Raw genomic sequence first — 13,800 nt, forward strand, 5'->3', positions numbered from 1 at the left:
ACTATGCTGATTCCTATGCCGCCATATACTCCTCACTATGCCGATTTATATGCCGCCATATACTCCTCACACCGCTGATTCCTATGCCGCCATATACTCCTTACTATGCTGATTCCTATACCGCCATATACTCCTCACTATGCCGATTCCTATGCCGCCATATACTCCTTACTATGCTGATTGCTATGCCGCCATATACTCCTCACTATGCTGATTCCTATACCGCCATATACTCCTCACTATGCTGATTGCTATACCGTCATGTACTCCTCACTATGCTGATTCCTATGCCGCCATATACTCCTCATTATGCCGATAAATATGCCGCCATATACTCCTCACTCCGCTGATTCCTATGCCGCCATATACTCCTCACTATGCTGATTCCTATACCGCCATATACTCCTCACTATGCTGATTCCTATACCGCCATATACTCCTCACTATGCTGATTCCTATGCCGCCATATACTCCTCACTATGCTGATTGCTATACCGTCATGTACTCCTCACTATGCTGATTCCTATACCGCCATATACTCCTCACTACGCTGATTCCTATGCCGCCATATACTCCTCACTATGCCGATTTATATGCCGCCATATACTCCTCACTCCGCTGATTCCTATGCCGCCATATACTCCTCACTACGCTGATTCCTATACCGCCATATACTCCTCACTATGCCGATTCCTATGCCGCCATATACTCCTCACTATGCCGATTCCTATGCCGCCATATACTCCTCCCTATGCCGATTCCTATACCGCCATATACTCCTCACTATGCTGATTCCTATGCCGCCATATACTCCTCACTATGCTGATTCCTATACCGTCATATACTCCTCACTATGCCGATTCCTATACCGCCATATACTCCTCACTATGCTGATTCCTATGCCGCCATATACTCCTCACTATGCTGATTCCTATACCGTCATATACTCCTCACTATGCTGATTCCTATACCGTCATATACTCCTCCCTATGCCGATTCCTATACCGCCATATACTCCTCACTATGCTGATTCCTATGCCGCCATATACTCCTCACTATGCTGATTCCTATGCCGCCATATACTCCTCACTATGCCGATTCCTATACCGCCATATACTCCTCACTATGCTGATTCCTATGCCGCCATATACTCCTCACTATGCTGATTCCTATACCGTCATATACTCCTCCCTCCTCACTATGCTGATTCCTATGCCGCCATATACTCCTCACTATGCCGATTCCTATGCCGCCATATGCCACTCACTATGCTGATTCCTATACCGCCATATACTCCTCACTATGCTGATTCCTATGCCGCCATATACTCCTCACTATGCCGATTCCTATGCCGCCATATACTCCTCACTATGCTGATTCCTATACCGCCATATACTCCTCACTATGCTGATTCCTATGCCGCCATATACTCCTCACTATGCTGATTCCTCTGCCGCCATATGCCACTCACTATGCTGATTCCTATGCCGCCATATACTCCTCACTATGCCGATTCCTATACCGCCATATACTCCTCACTACGCTGATTCCTATGCCGCCATATACTCCTCACCATGCCGATTCCTCTGCCGCCATATGCCACTCACTATGCTGATTCCTATGCCGCCATATACTCCTCACTATGCTGATTCCTATGCCGCCATATACTCCTCACTATGCTGATTCCTATACCGTCATATACTCCTCCCTATGCCGATTCCTATACCGCCATATACTCCTCACTATGCTGATTCCTATGCCGCCATATACTCCTCACTATGCTGATTCCTATACCGTCATATACTCCTCACTATGCTGATTCCTATGCCGCCATATACTCCTCACTATGCCGATTCCTATACCGCCATATACTCCTCACTATGCTGATTCCTATGCCGCCATATACTCCTCACTATGCCGATTCCTATACCGCCATATACTCCTCACTATGCTGATTCCTATGCCGCCATATACTCCTCACTATGCTGATTCCTATACCGTCATATACTCCTCCCTATGCCGATTCCTATACCGCCATATTCTCCTCACTATGCTGATTCCTATGCCGCCATATGCCACTCACTATGCTGATTCCTATACCGCCATATACTCCTCACTATGCTGATTCCTATGCCGCCATATACTCCTCACTATGCCGATTCCTATGCCGCCATATACTCCTCACTATGCCGATTCCTATGCCGCCATATGCCACTCACTATGCTGATTCCTATACCGCCATATACTCCTCACTATGCTGATTCCTATGCCGCCATATACTCCTCACTATGCCGATTCCTATGCCGCCATATACTCCTCACTATGCTGATTCCTATACCGCCATATACTCCTCACTATGCTGATTCCTATGCCGCCATATACTCCTCACTATGCTGATTCCTCTGCCGCCATATGCCACTCACTATGCTGATTCCTATGCCGCCATATACTCCTCACTATGCCGATTCCTATACCGCCATATACTCCTCACTACGCTGATTCCTATGCCGCCATATACTCCTCACCATGCCGATTCCTCTGCCGCCATATGCCACTCACTATGCTGATTCCTATGCCGCCATATACTCCTCACTATGCTGATTCCTATGCCGCCATATACTCCTCACTATGCTGATTCCTATACCGTCATATACTCCTCCCTATGCCGATTCCTATACCGCCATATACTCCTCACTATGCTGATTCCTATGCCGCCATATACTCCTCACTATGCTGATTCCTATACCGTCATATACTCCTCACTATGCTGATTCCTATGCCGCCATATACTCCTCACTATGCCGATTCCTATACCGCCATATACTCCTCACTATGCTGATTCCTATGCCGCCATATACTCCTCACTATGCCGATTCCTATACCGCCATATACTCCTCACTATGCTGATTCCTATGCCGCCATATACTCCTCACTATGCTGATTCCTATACCGTCATATACTCCTCCCTATGCCGATTCCTATACCGCCATATTCTCCTCACTATGCTGATTCCTATGCCGCCATATGCCACTCACTATGCTGATTCCTATACCGCCATATACTCCTCACTATGCTGATTCCTATGCCGCCATATACTCCTCACTATGCCGATTCCTATGCCGCCATATACTCCTCACTATGCTGATTCCTATACCGCCATATACTCCTCACTATGCTGATTCCTATGCCGCCATATACTCCTCACTATGCTGATTCCTCTGCCGCCATATGCCACTCACTATGCTGATTCCTATGCCGCCATATACTCCTCACTATGCCGATTCCTATACCGCCATATACTCCTCACTACGCTGATTCCTATGCCGCCATATACTCCTCACCATGCCGATTCCTCTGCCGCCATATGCCACTCACTATGCTGATTCCTATGCCGCCATATACTCCTCACTATGCTGATTCCTATGCCGCCATATACTCCTCACTATGCTGATTCCTATACCGTCATATACTCCTCCCTATGCCGATTCCTATACCGCCATATACTCCTCACTATGCTGATTCCTATGCCGCCATATACTCCTCACTATGCTGATTCCTATACCGTCATATACTCCTCACTATGCTGATTCCTATGCCGCCATATACTCCTCACTATGCCGATTCCTATACCGCCATATACTCCTCACTATGCTGATTCCTATGCCGCCATATACTCCTCACTATGCTGATTCCTATACCGTCATATACTCCTCCCTATGCCGATTCCTATACCGCCATATACTCCTCACTATGCTGATTCCTATGCCGCCATATACTCCTCACTATGCCGATTCCTATACCGCCATATACTCCTCACTATGCTGATTGCTATACCGTCATGTACTCCTCACTATGCTGATTCCTATGCCGCCATATACTCCTCACTATGCCGATTCCTATACCGCCATATACTCCTCACTACGCTGATTCCTATGCCGCCATATACTCCTCACCATGCCGATTCCTATGCCACTCACTATGCTGATTCCTATGCCACCATATGCCACTCACTATGCTGATTCCTATGCCGCCATATACTCCTCACCATGCCGATTCCTATGCCGCCATATACTCCTCACTATGCTGATTCCTATGCCGCCATATACTCCTCACTATGCCGATTCCTATGCCGCCATATACTCCTCACTATGCCGATTCCTATACCGCCATATACTCCTCACTATGCTGATTCCTATGCCGCCATATACTCCTCACTATGCTGATTCCTCTGCCGCCATATGCCACTCACTATGCTGATTCCTATGCCGCCATATACTCCTCACTATGCTGATTCCTATGCCGCCATATACTCCTCACTATGCCGATTCCTATACCGCCATATACTCCTCACTACGCTGATTCCTATGCCGTCATATACTCCTCACTACGCTGATTCCTATGCCGCCATATACTCCTCACTATGCTGATTCCTATGCCGCCATATACTCCTCACTATGCTGATTCCTATGCCGCCATATACTCCTCACTATGCCGATTTATATGCCGCCATATACTCCTCACTCCGCTGATTCCTATGCCGCCATATACTCCTCACTACGCTGATTCCTATACCGCCATATACTCCTCACTATGCCGATTCCTATGCCGCCATATACTCCTCACTATGCCGATTCCTATGCCACCATATACTCCTCCCTATGCCGATTCCTATACCGCCATATACTCCTCACTATGCTGATTCCTATGCCGCCATATACTCCTCACTATGCTGATTCCTATACCGTCATATACTCCTCCCTATGCCGATTCCTATACCGCCATATACTCCTCACTATGCTGATTCCTATGCCGCCATATACTCCTCACTATGCTGATTCCTATACCGCCATATACTCCTCACTATGCTGATTCCTATGCCGCCATATACTCCTCACTATGCTGATTCCTCTGCCGCCATATGCCACTCTCTATGCTGATTCCTATACCGTCATGTACTCCTCACTATGCCGATTCCTATACCGCCATATACTCCTCACTACGCTGATTCCTATGCCGCCATATACTCCTCACCATGCCGATTCCTCTGCCGCCATATGCCACTCACTATGCTGATTCCTATGCCGCCATATACTCCTCACTATGCCGATTCCTATACCGCCATATACTCCTCACTACGCTGATTCCTATGCCGCCATATACTCCTCACTACGCTGATTCCTATACCGCCATATACTCCTCACCATGCCGATTCCTATGCCACCATATGCCACTCACCATGCCGATTCCTATGCCGCCATATACTCCTCACTATGCTGATTCCTATGCCGCCATATACTCCTCACTATGCCGATTCCTATACCGCCATATACTCCTCACTATGCTGATTCCTATGCCGCCATATACTCCTCACTATGCCGATTCCTATACCGCCATATACTCCTTACTATGCTGATTGCTATGCCGCCATATACTCCTCACTATGCCGATTCCTATGCCGCCATATACTCCTTACTATGCTGATTCCTATGCCGCCATATACTCCTCACTATGCTGATTCCTATGCCGCCATATACTCCTCACTATGCCGATTTATATGCCGCCATATACTCCTCACTACGCTGATTCCTATACCGCCATATACTCCTCACTATGCCGATTCCTATGCCGCCATATACTCCTCACTACGCTGATTCCTATCCCGCCATATACTCCTCACTACGCTGATTCCTATACCGCCATATACTCCTCACTATGCCGATTCCTATGCCGCCATATACTCCTCACTATGCTGATTCCTATGCCGCCATATACTCCTCACTATGCTGATTCCTATGCCGCCATATACTCCTTACTATGCTGATTCCTATGTCGCCATATACTCCTCCCTATGCCGATTCCTATACCGCCATATACTCCTCACTATGCTGATTCCTATGCCGCCATATACTCCTCACTATGCTGATTCCTATACCGCCATATACTCCTCACTATGCTGATTTCTATGCCGCCATATACTCCTCACTATGCCGATTCCTCTGCCGCCATATGCCACTCTCTATGCTGATTCCTATACCGTCATGTACTCCTCACTATGCCGATTCCTATACCGCCATATACTCCTCACTACGCTGATTCCTATGCCGCCATATACTCCTCACCATGCCGATTCCTCTGCCGCCATATGCCACTCACTATGCTGATTCCTATGCCGCCATATACTCCTCACTATGCCGATTCCTATACCGCCATATACTCCTCACTACGCTGATTCCTATGCCGCCATACACTCCTCACTACGCTGATTCCTATACCGCCATATACTCCTCACCATGCCGATTCCTATACCGCCATATACTCCTCACTATGCTGATTCCTATGCCGCCATATACTCCTCACTATGCCGATTCCTATACCGCCATATACTCCTCACTATGCTGATTCCTATGCCGCCATATACTCCTCACTATGCCGATTCCTATACCGCCATATACTCCTTACTATGCTGATTGCTATGCCGCCATATACTCCTCACTATGCCGATTCCTATGCCGCCATATACTCCTTACTATGCTGATTCCTATGCCGCCATATACTCCTCACTATGCTGATTCCTATGCCGCCATATACTCCTCACTATGCCGATTTATATGCCGCCATATACTCCTCACTCCGCTGATTCCTATGCCGCCATATACTCCTCACTATGCCGATTTATATGCCGCCATATACTCCTCACTCCGCTGATTCCTATGCCGCCATATACTCCTCACTACGCTGATTCCTATACCGCCATATACTCCTCACTACGCTGATTCCTATACCGCCATACACTCCTCACTATGCCGATTCCTATGCCGTCATATACTCCTCACTATGCCGATTCCTATGCCACCATATACTCCTCCCTATGCCGATTCCTATACCGCCATATACTCCTCACTATGCTGATTCCTATGCCGCCATATACTCCTCACTATGCTGATTCCTATACCGCCATATACTCCTCACTATGCTGATTCCTATGCCGCCATATACTCCTCACTATGCCGATTCCTATGCCGCCATATACTCCTCACTATGCTGATTCCTATACCGCCATATACTCCTCACTATGCTGATTCCTATGCCGCCATATACTCCTCACTATGCTGAATCCTATGCCGCCATATACTCCTCACTATGCTGATTCCTATACCGCCATATACTCCTCACTATGCTGATTCCTATGCCGCCATATACTCCTCACTATGCTGATTCCTATGCCGCCATATACTCCTCACTATGCTGATTCCTATGCCGCCATATACTCCTCACTATGCTGATTCCTATGCCGCCATATACTCCTCACTATGCTGATTCCTATGCCGCCATATGCTCCTCACTATGCTGATTCCTATACCGCCATATACTCCTCACTATGCTGATTCCTATGCCGCCATATACTCCTCACTATGCTGATTCCTATGCCGCCATATGCTCCTCACTATGCCGATTCCTATGCCGCCATATGCTCCTCACTATGCCGATTCCTATGCCGCCATATACTCCTCACTTGGACCTGTTGTAACAGTTTACGTGTAATTAGCAGTAATATCTCAGGGCTGGATTTGAGATTGTTCCGAGGTTCTATTTAGTGACATAGAAATTGTCTTCCTGTCTCCGGATGTGAGAGTCGCCCCGATCTCTACCATCTCCCCGATCTCCTACACCTGGTTATAATAAACAAAAAAAAAAATCTATGCACCCAATAGTAATGTCACCACACTCTGTGCAGTGATGTCTCAGGAATTTCTGTTAACCCCTGCAGGTGGGATCTGAGTAACATCATTTTAACCCCTACAGAACCTGCAGCAGGTCCCAGTCCTATAAAGATAGTCACATCCTTGTTGGATGCAAGACTTGAATGGGCCGAGGTTCCCCAGTGTGACCGACGTGGATTCATCACCGGATATACAGTCTATATAAGGCAAAACCCAAATGGATCACGTTTCACGTATGGTAAGTAAATAAAGTATGAAACAAGGTGCATTCTGCATTGTGAGCACTAGGGGGCAGTGTCCATGAGATTTTACCAGGAGCTGGTTACATATAACATATAAGATCCACACAAAGTTATATAATAATAATAATAACTAATGGGGTTTTCTCTATACATTGTCTAGTTTTACCCCATTTAATGGAAACATTGATCAAAGGAATTCCCCAAACCTCAGCAGATACAATGTAACATTCATTCTCTCCACAGAAGTCCATGGATCCACAAGACAATTACTGTTCAAAAAGTTTAACCCGGATGCCCGATATTCCGTGTGTATTTCTGCGTCCACGAGGGCCGGAGAGGGGCCGGCGGATCACTGCACCAACTTTCATCATGGTACGAACACTTAAAGGGACACTCCATTCACAGCCGAGTCACTGGATTATACCTGGTGCAGGGTCTGAAGGGAGGAGCCGGACTCCAGGTTCTGCAAGGTTCTAGGAATACAATGAGAATCTCCTCCCTTCTGGCCCCGCACCTTGTATTATTCAATGAATTAGATTTCAATTCAATTTAGAGTGAATTCACACACAGCAAATCAAAGGGGAAAGAATTTGTACAAAATGAAACCGATTTCCACTTTCTTTACAATGTTCCAATATTTTATGATGTTGCTTTGAATTATAAATATTTGATAGGAAGAAGATACATTTTTGTAGCCCTCAGTTACTTTATATTCCAGCAGGGGGCGCTGTTGTATTAGTGTAGATGGGAAAAAATTAGCCGTCCACAGTGGTGAAAGTTGGTATTGCAAATTTCTCCCTGATCATTGACTTCAGTGCGATAGAAGGAGATTATATACGGTAAATAAGTGAAGTCGTAAAAGTAGAACAAGAAATTCTCTAATTGGAGCTGAATCCAATTTAAGCCCTTAAAGGGGGTGTCCCAGATTAGAGAGAAAATGGCTACGCTGTTTCAGAAACACTGACACTTCTGTCCATGGGTTGTGTAGGGTATTTGTAAAGCGCTATGGAATATGATGGTGCTATATAGACTGGTATTATTATATTATATTATATATTATAGGGAATTGTACTGTATTTGAGTTGAGTTGCAATTGGACTATATATGGATGCAAGCAGACATGTTTCTGAAACCTAGGACAATCCCTTTAAATACAATTATTATTGGCACGTTTAATGAATATGCTTTCCGGTTTTTGAGGGTGGAGATATGGTTAATGAGTCGTCTCTGACCTGGCAAATATCACTGGGATGAATTGATTTAAAAATATAATTTAGGAAGCAGAACTCTCACTAGAGGGAGCTCACACAGAATCATTAAGCTCAGTTGTCTCCCCCTGGTGGTGTGACATTGTATAAGCACGGCCAATGAATCCCCCCAATGCTTCTGTATTTGTCATTAGTAATAAATGTGGAGTCCTTTTACTTAACATATTACTTAATATTTTGATATAAATGATTTAACCCCTTCTATTAATTACAGCTTGAAGATGATGATGATGATGATGATGATGATGATGATGATGTATCTTTAGCTTATATCAGCTTTGACACAATTGTGTTGGATTTTTGGCAATTACAGTTTCATTCATTTTTTAGATGAAGATGTCAGCAGCTACACCGGCCTCCTGCTGGGGATGGCTTTTGGAGTAATCGCTCTGACTGGGGTCATTCTGACTTTATCAAAAATACGGAAAAGGTATAAAATCTGCACTAATGACATCATCAGTCCACATAACACAGGCTTATCGCTCTTCACACTTTGTCGAGTTTTGTGTATAATTTTTATACCTGGGATTTGGTAAAATTGTAGCCAGTTGTGGCCATAAATCAGGATGCTTGCATTACTAGTATGTGGCCAGCAGAGGGAGGCAGTACACCTGCTCTGTCATATTCAGAGTTTGTGGAGGGGATTTCACATTGACGTCAGTAGAGAGAACAGCGTGGGAGGAGAAGGGTTAACGCTGCAAAATCCACCAGAGGTGAGAAAAATTGTAAAACCGAATTCTCGACCCTGTTGACGTTATCACATCTGCTGATGGTTAGTTAGTATCTCCGTTCTGCTATGATCCATGACTGGCTGTGCATATACAAGGTATAGACAAAGAGGTAATATTACTCTATAGCCTCACAGTTATGAGGAATTGAAACTGAAATGAAGATAAAATACTATTGTTATATGTATCCATAGCAGCCTGTAAGCAGTAGCGAATTATAATATAGGCGCTTGAGGCCCCAGCCTTCTAGGGGGCCCATAACCACCAAAACCACCTACCAAATTTTAATCAGAACAACCTTCACCCATGAAATCCTCGTACATCGGTTCCTGCCCTCAATACACACATACACAAGAGCCATTTCAGGACCTCTGAAGGTCCTCCAAAGGTCCTGAAACCACATATTAGGCAGAAGGGCCTCATCCTCCTTTCCTCAAGAAGCTGATTCTAGAACCATATGTAGGAAGTGATTCCAGACTCTTAGGGGCAATAATATTCCTACAGCCCAGGGCCCGGGCAGTCTTATCCACCCCTGCCTGTAAGTGCACAGGGGGCGGGGCTAATATACCTACAGACATCCTCAAGTGCATCCGCTCTCCTCTGAAATCATCACCCCATGAGCCATGTCTTTACACAAGTCTGGCACATAAGTCTCCGCCTCCAGTGCAATTGGAGGATAATTTGCATATCCATATAGCGTTGATTATGTCATTGTATTGTAGCCGCACAGGTTCTGTTCCTGTAATGGGCCTCTTTATGGCTCTGTTATTGGTAAGGGAGATCATTTGGACCCGGCAGACTGTCTGTAATTTTCATTTGTGCAAAATAAGTAATTTCTCTCCTTATAAGGGTGAAGAAAACTTTGATCCTATTGTTACCCAAATTCCTCCATGAAGAATACCCCCGGGTGGAGAGGAGCTCGGCCGTGAGGTCTCTGCAGGTAAGTGCTCGGGGTGTTAGAGTGATACTGTAGACTCTCACTATCTCTCTCTATGGCACATAGGTGCACCCAGTGGTCCCTAATATAAACTCACAGGGACTACTTAGGATTTATAACCGTTTTAGGTTCAGGTTATGGTTCGTATGGGTCCAAATCCTGCAATTGTCCCAATTTACCAATGGACCTATTTTTATACATCCTACTAGTGAATTCTGGAGGGGGTCATCGTCCAGGATTCTTATCTCTTAGCAGTTATATAGGGCCCTAAGAGGCTGGAGGACCCGGCATGTCCTGCAATACACAGACAAACCATTGATGTGATTGGACATGGTGTAATACCTTGTATCCCCTGTGGGGGTGCTGTAGGAAAAACACTTAATACCAAGTTTTCCCACAGATTATAGTGGATCACTGAAGGTCCCGTCAGGACACTTTATGAGCAGATGAATAAGTAGATAATTGAGCCCCTTTAATTTTAGGTTTTAGAAAATTTTCATCTTCAGTATTTAATATAATACACAAAGATCTCGTTACACAAATAATCCACTGATTTTATACCTTATCAGTCAGACAAGGAGGATCCGGAGCCTCTTAGAAGTCTTCTGCCCGATGACCCTGAGAGTGTGGAGATCGAAGAACTGCTGAAGGAAGAGACGAGCCCCCCACTAACGTCCACGGACCCCACTGAGGACCCCGACAACATGATGGAGGCTCCTCTTATCCCAACCAATGATATGGAGGTCCCTGAACACACATTGGGGGGATACAGGCCTCAGATCGCAAAGGTCACTTCCCAAATACGAGATTCCTACTGCAGCCCCTCTGACATGTTGGATCTACAAAGGATGGTCATAAGATCACGAAATCCGGAGATCCCAAGCAACAACCTCCTCCTATCGAATATCACAGAAGATTTATTTAAGGGGATGAGCCCCAATGGTTCAGATCTGGGAGATGTTCTCCTACAGTTCACCCCTGACCCTACACTGCACAGTCTATGGGAGAGTCAGACCTTCATGGAGAGGTTAGTGATGGCCGATGGTCCTGGGGACACCATGGACTTTACTCCAAGTCTCCCTGAGGAACCTGATGGAACCAAGTCCTACTTTCCTCAAATAGTTAGCAGGGAATTCTAGCCACGTCCTCTCAGATGCTGCTGCACCTCTTTGATTATACGGCGCGGTCTCTGGATCCCCAATGGATTTTTCTTCTGGCTGCTGAATACACTGGACATTGTAGCACATGGTTTCCTCTCTCTGAGCACCAGGACTTGGCTGCTTGTAATCGACAAGGGGATCGGCTGATGATTAAAGGTTTCGGAGAAGGTTGGGAAGATTTTTTTTTTTATTAAAAAAGTTGGTATAAGGGAAGGTCTGGGCAATCTTTGTTATCAGACGGCCACCACTTGGCTCCTCACGGTGAATTAATCATCAATGGGGTCTTAGTGTAAGCTCCTGCTCCGAGGGGTCCCAGAGGACAGAGAGGTCTGGGAACTCGTGGTATTCAACCAGGTATATGGAGGATGGTTGCATCTTGTAAATGTCCATTGGCAGGGGTGTAACTACAGGGGCAGCAACTGCTACGAGGCCCGCAGTGTCAGGGGGCCCCGGCATCCCACCTGACACACTAAAGAATGGAGGATGTGCACTATTATATACATGTTGTGCTGCACATTGTACATTATAATGTGTATATAACAGAGCACATCATCCGCAGTACAGCAGGACTCAGCAGCTCAGACAAGAAATGACTACTGAGGCCGGTGATTGGCTCAGTGGTCACATGCACAATGTACGTGACGTCGTCACTTCTGTTCTGATGGGACAATAAGTTCCAGAGAACAGAACCAGGAACACTTTCCATTTCATGGGAATTTTCTAATACTTGGGACCCCGTTATGTATCAGTGTGTACCCCCAGATAACGACACAATCATGAAGTCATTCAGAACTCCACAAAAATTGAATGTGAATGCGGCTCCACACAGAAAATCACAGTCTGCTGATGTCTTCATGCGGGAGCGGAGTGACCCCGGGCCGCTGGACGCCCCGGGGGATGGATACGACGCCTGGGATTTATTAATGGAGAATCGCCCAATTGCAGGAAGTTAATCTATAGATTTGGCTGTGAACATCATGTAAATGTGCAAGTGAAAACGAATGTTTTGTGGTCCCCGGCGCCAATGAGATGGTAACAGAATGCATCGTGGGTCTTATATAAAGCTCTTAATTTAACGACTTGCTTGGGGCAGATCAGGAAGGATGTGGTTCACCGTACGATGAGATGCAAATGCTGAGACAATCAGCCACAATGTAACGCAGAAGTAGCGCCGCACAGGGTACACGGAGTCACTACAGGGCAAGGGACGAGCACTGCAAAACTGCAGGAGCACATGACAATACACACAATACCCCGGCCAAACCGCCCCCGGTTATAAGAAACGTCCCCAATGCACCAGCGCCTCCAGCCGGCGTGAGAAAAACCCTCCCGAAAATTAAACAGCTGCTAAATGTCGCCCATATTTCAATTTCACTCCAAGTTAATAATGGGATACATTTGTTTCAATGGGTATCATGTAATACTCCATTTCACCTGCGGGGGAGCTGCAGTAGAACTGAGCAGGACCTGGCAACGCCGATCACTCAGGTCTTAGAAGCAGAATGAACTGTTATGACTCTCCTGACAAAATGGAGATCTCTGACTCTAAAACTAAATCTATTTCAGGCACATGTACAACGGCCCTGCACCAGTATTACTGTGTGTCTGACTTTACACCTTCTTTTCAGTGTAAACTGCTTGTACATGTATTTATAAAGTGTCACTTGTGTCGCGGCTGCACTATTCCTGATGTGGCACAAATTCCTGCACTATAGGGGGCGTCCGGGGCTCAGTCGGATCATGC

At 45.9% G+C, this 13,800-nt stretch overlaps 1 protein-coding gene across 2 annotated transcripts in view; it reads left to right on the plus strand.

Moving 5' to 3' along the window:
- The window catches only part of LOC140103726 (interleukin-27 receptor subunit alpha-like), a 56,555-nt gene extending 44,328 nt beyond the window's left edge, over positions 1–12,227 (plus strand). For both annotated transcript variants that reach the window (XM_072126940.1, XM_072126941.1), the window contains 5 exons: positions 7,804–7,959; positions 8,207–8,335; positions 9,562–9,661; positions 10,809–10,899; positions 11,466–12,227. In XM_072126940.1, coding sequence (XP_071983041.1) covers positions 7,804–7,959; positions 8,207–8,335; positions 9,562–9,661; positions 10,809–10,899; positions 11,466–12,035 — 1,046 coding nt within the window. In that variant the 3' untranslated portion in view covers positions 12,036–12,227. The remainder of the gene's footprint in view (positions 1–7,803; positions 7,960–8,206; positions 8,336–9,561; positions 9,662–10,808; positions 10,900–11,465) is intronic.
- The last annotated feature ends 1,573 nt before the right edge of the window (positions 12,228–13,800 follow it).

This window comes from Engystomops pustulosus, chromosome 10 (assembly GCF_040894005.1).
Source record: "Engystomops pustulosus chromosome 10, aEngPut4.maternal, whole genome shotgun sequence".
NCBI classification, from domain to species: Eukaryota; Metazoa; Chordata; class Amphibia; order Anura; family Leptodactylidae; genus Engystomops; species Engystomops pustulosus.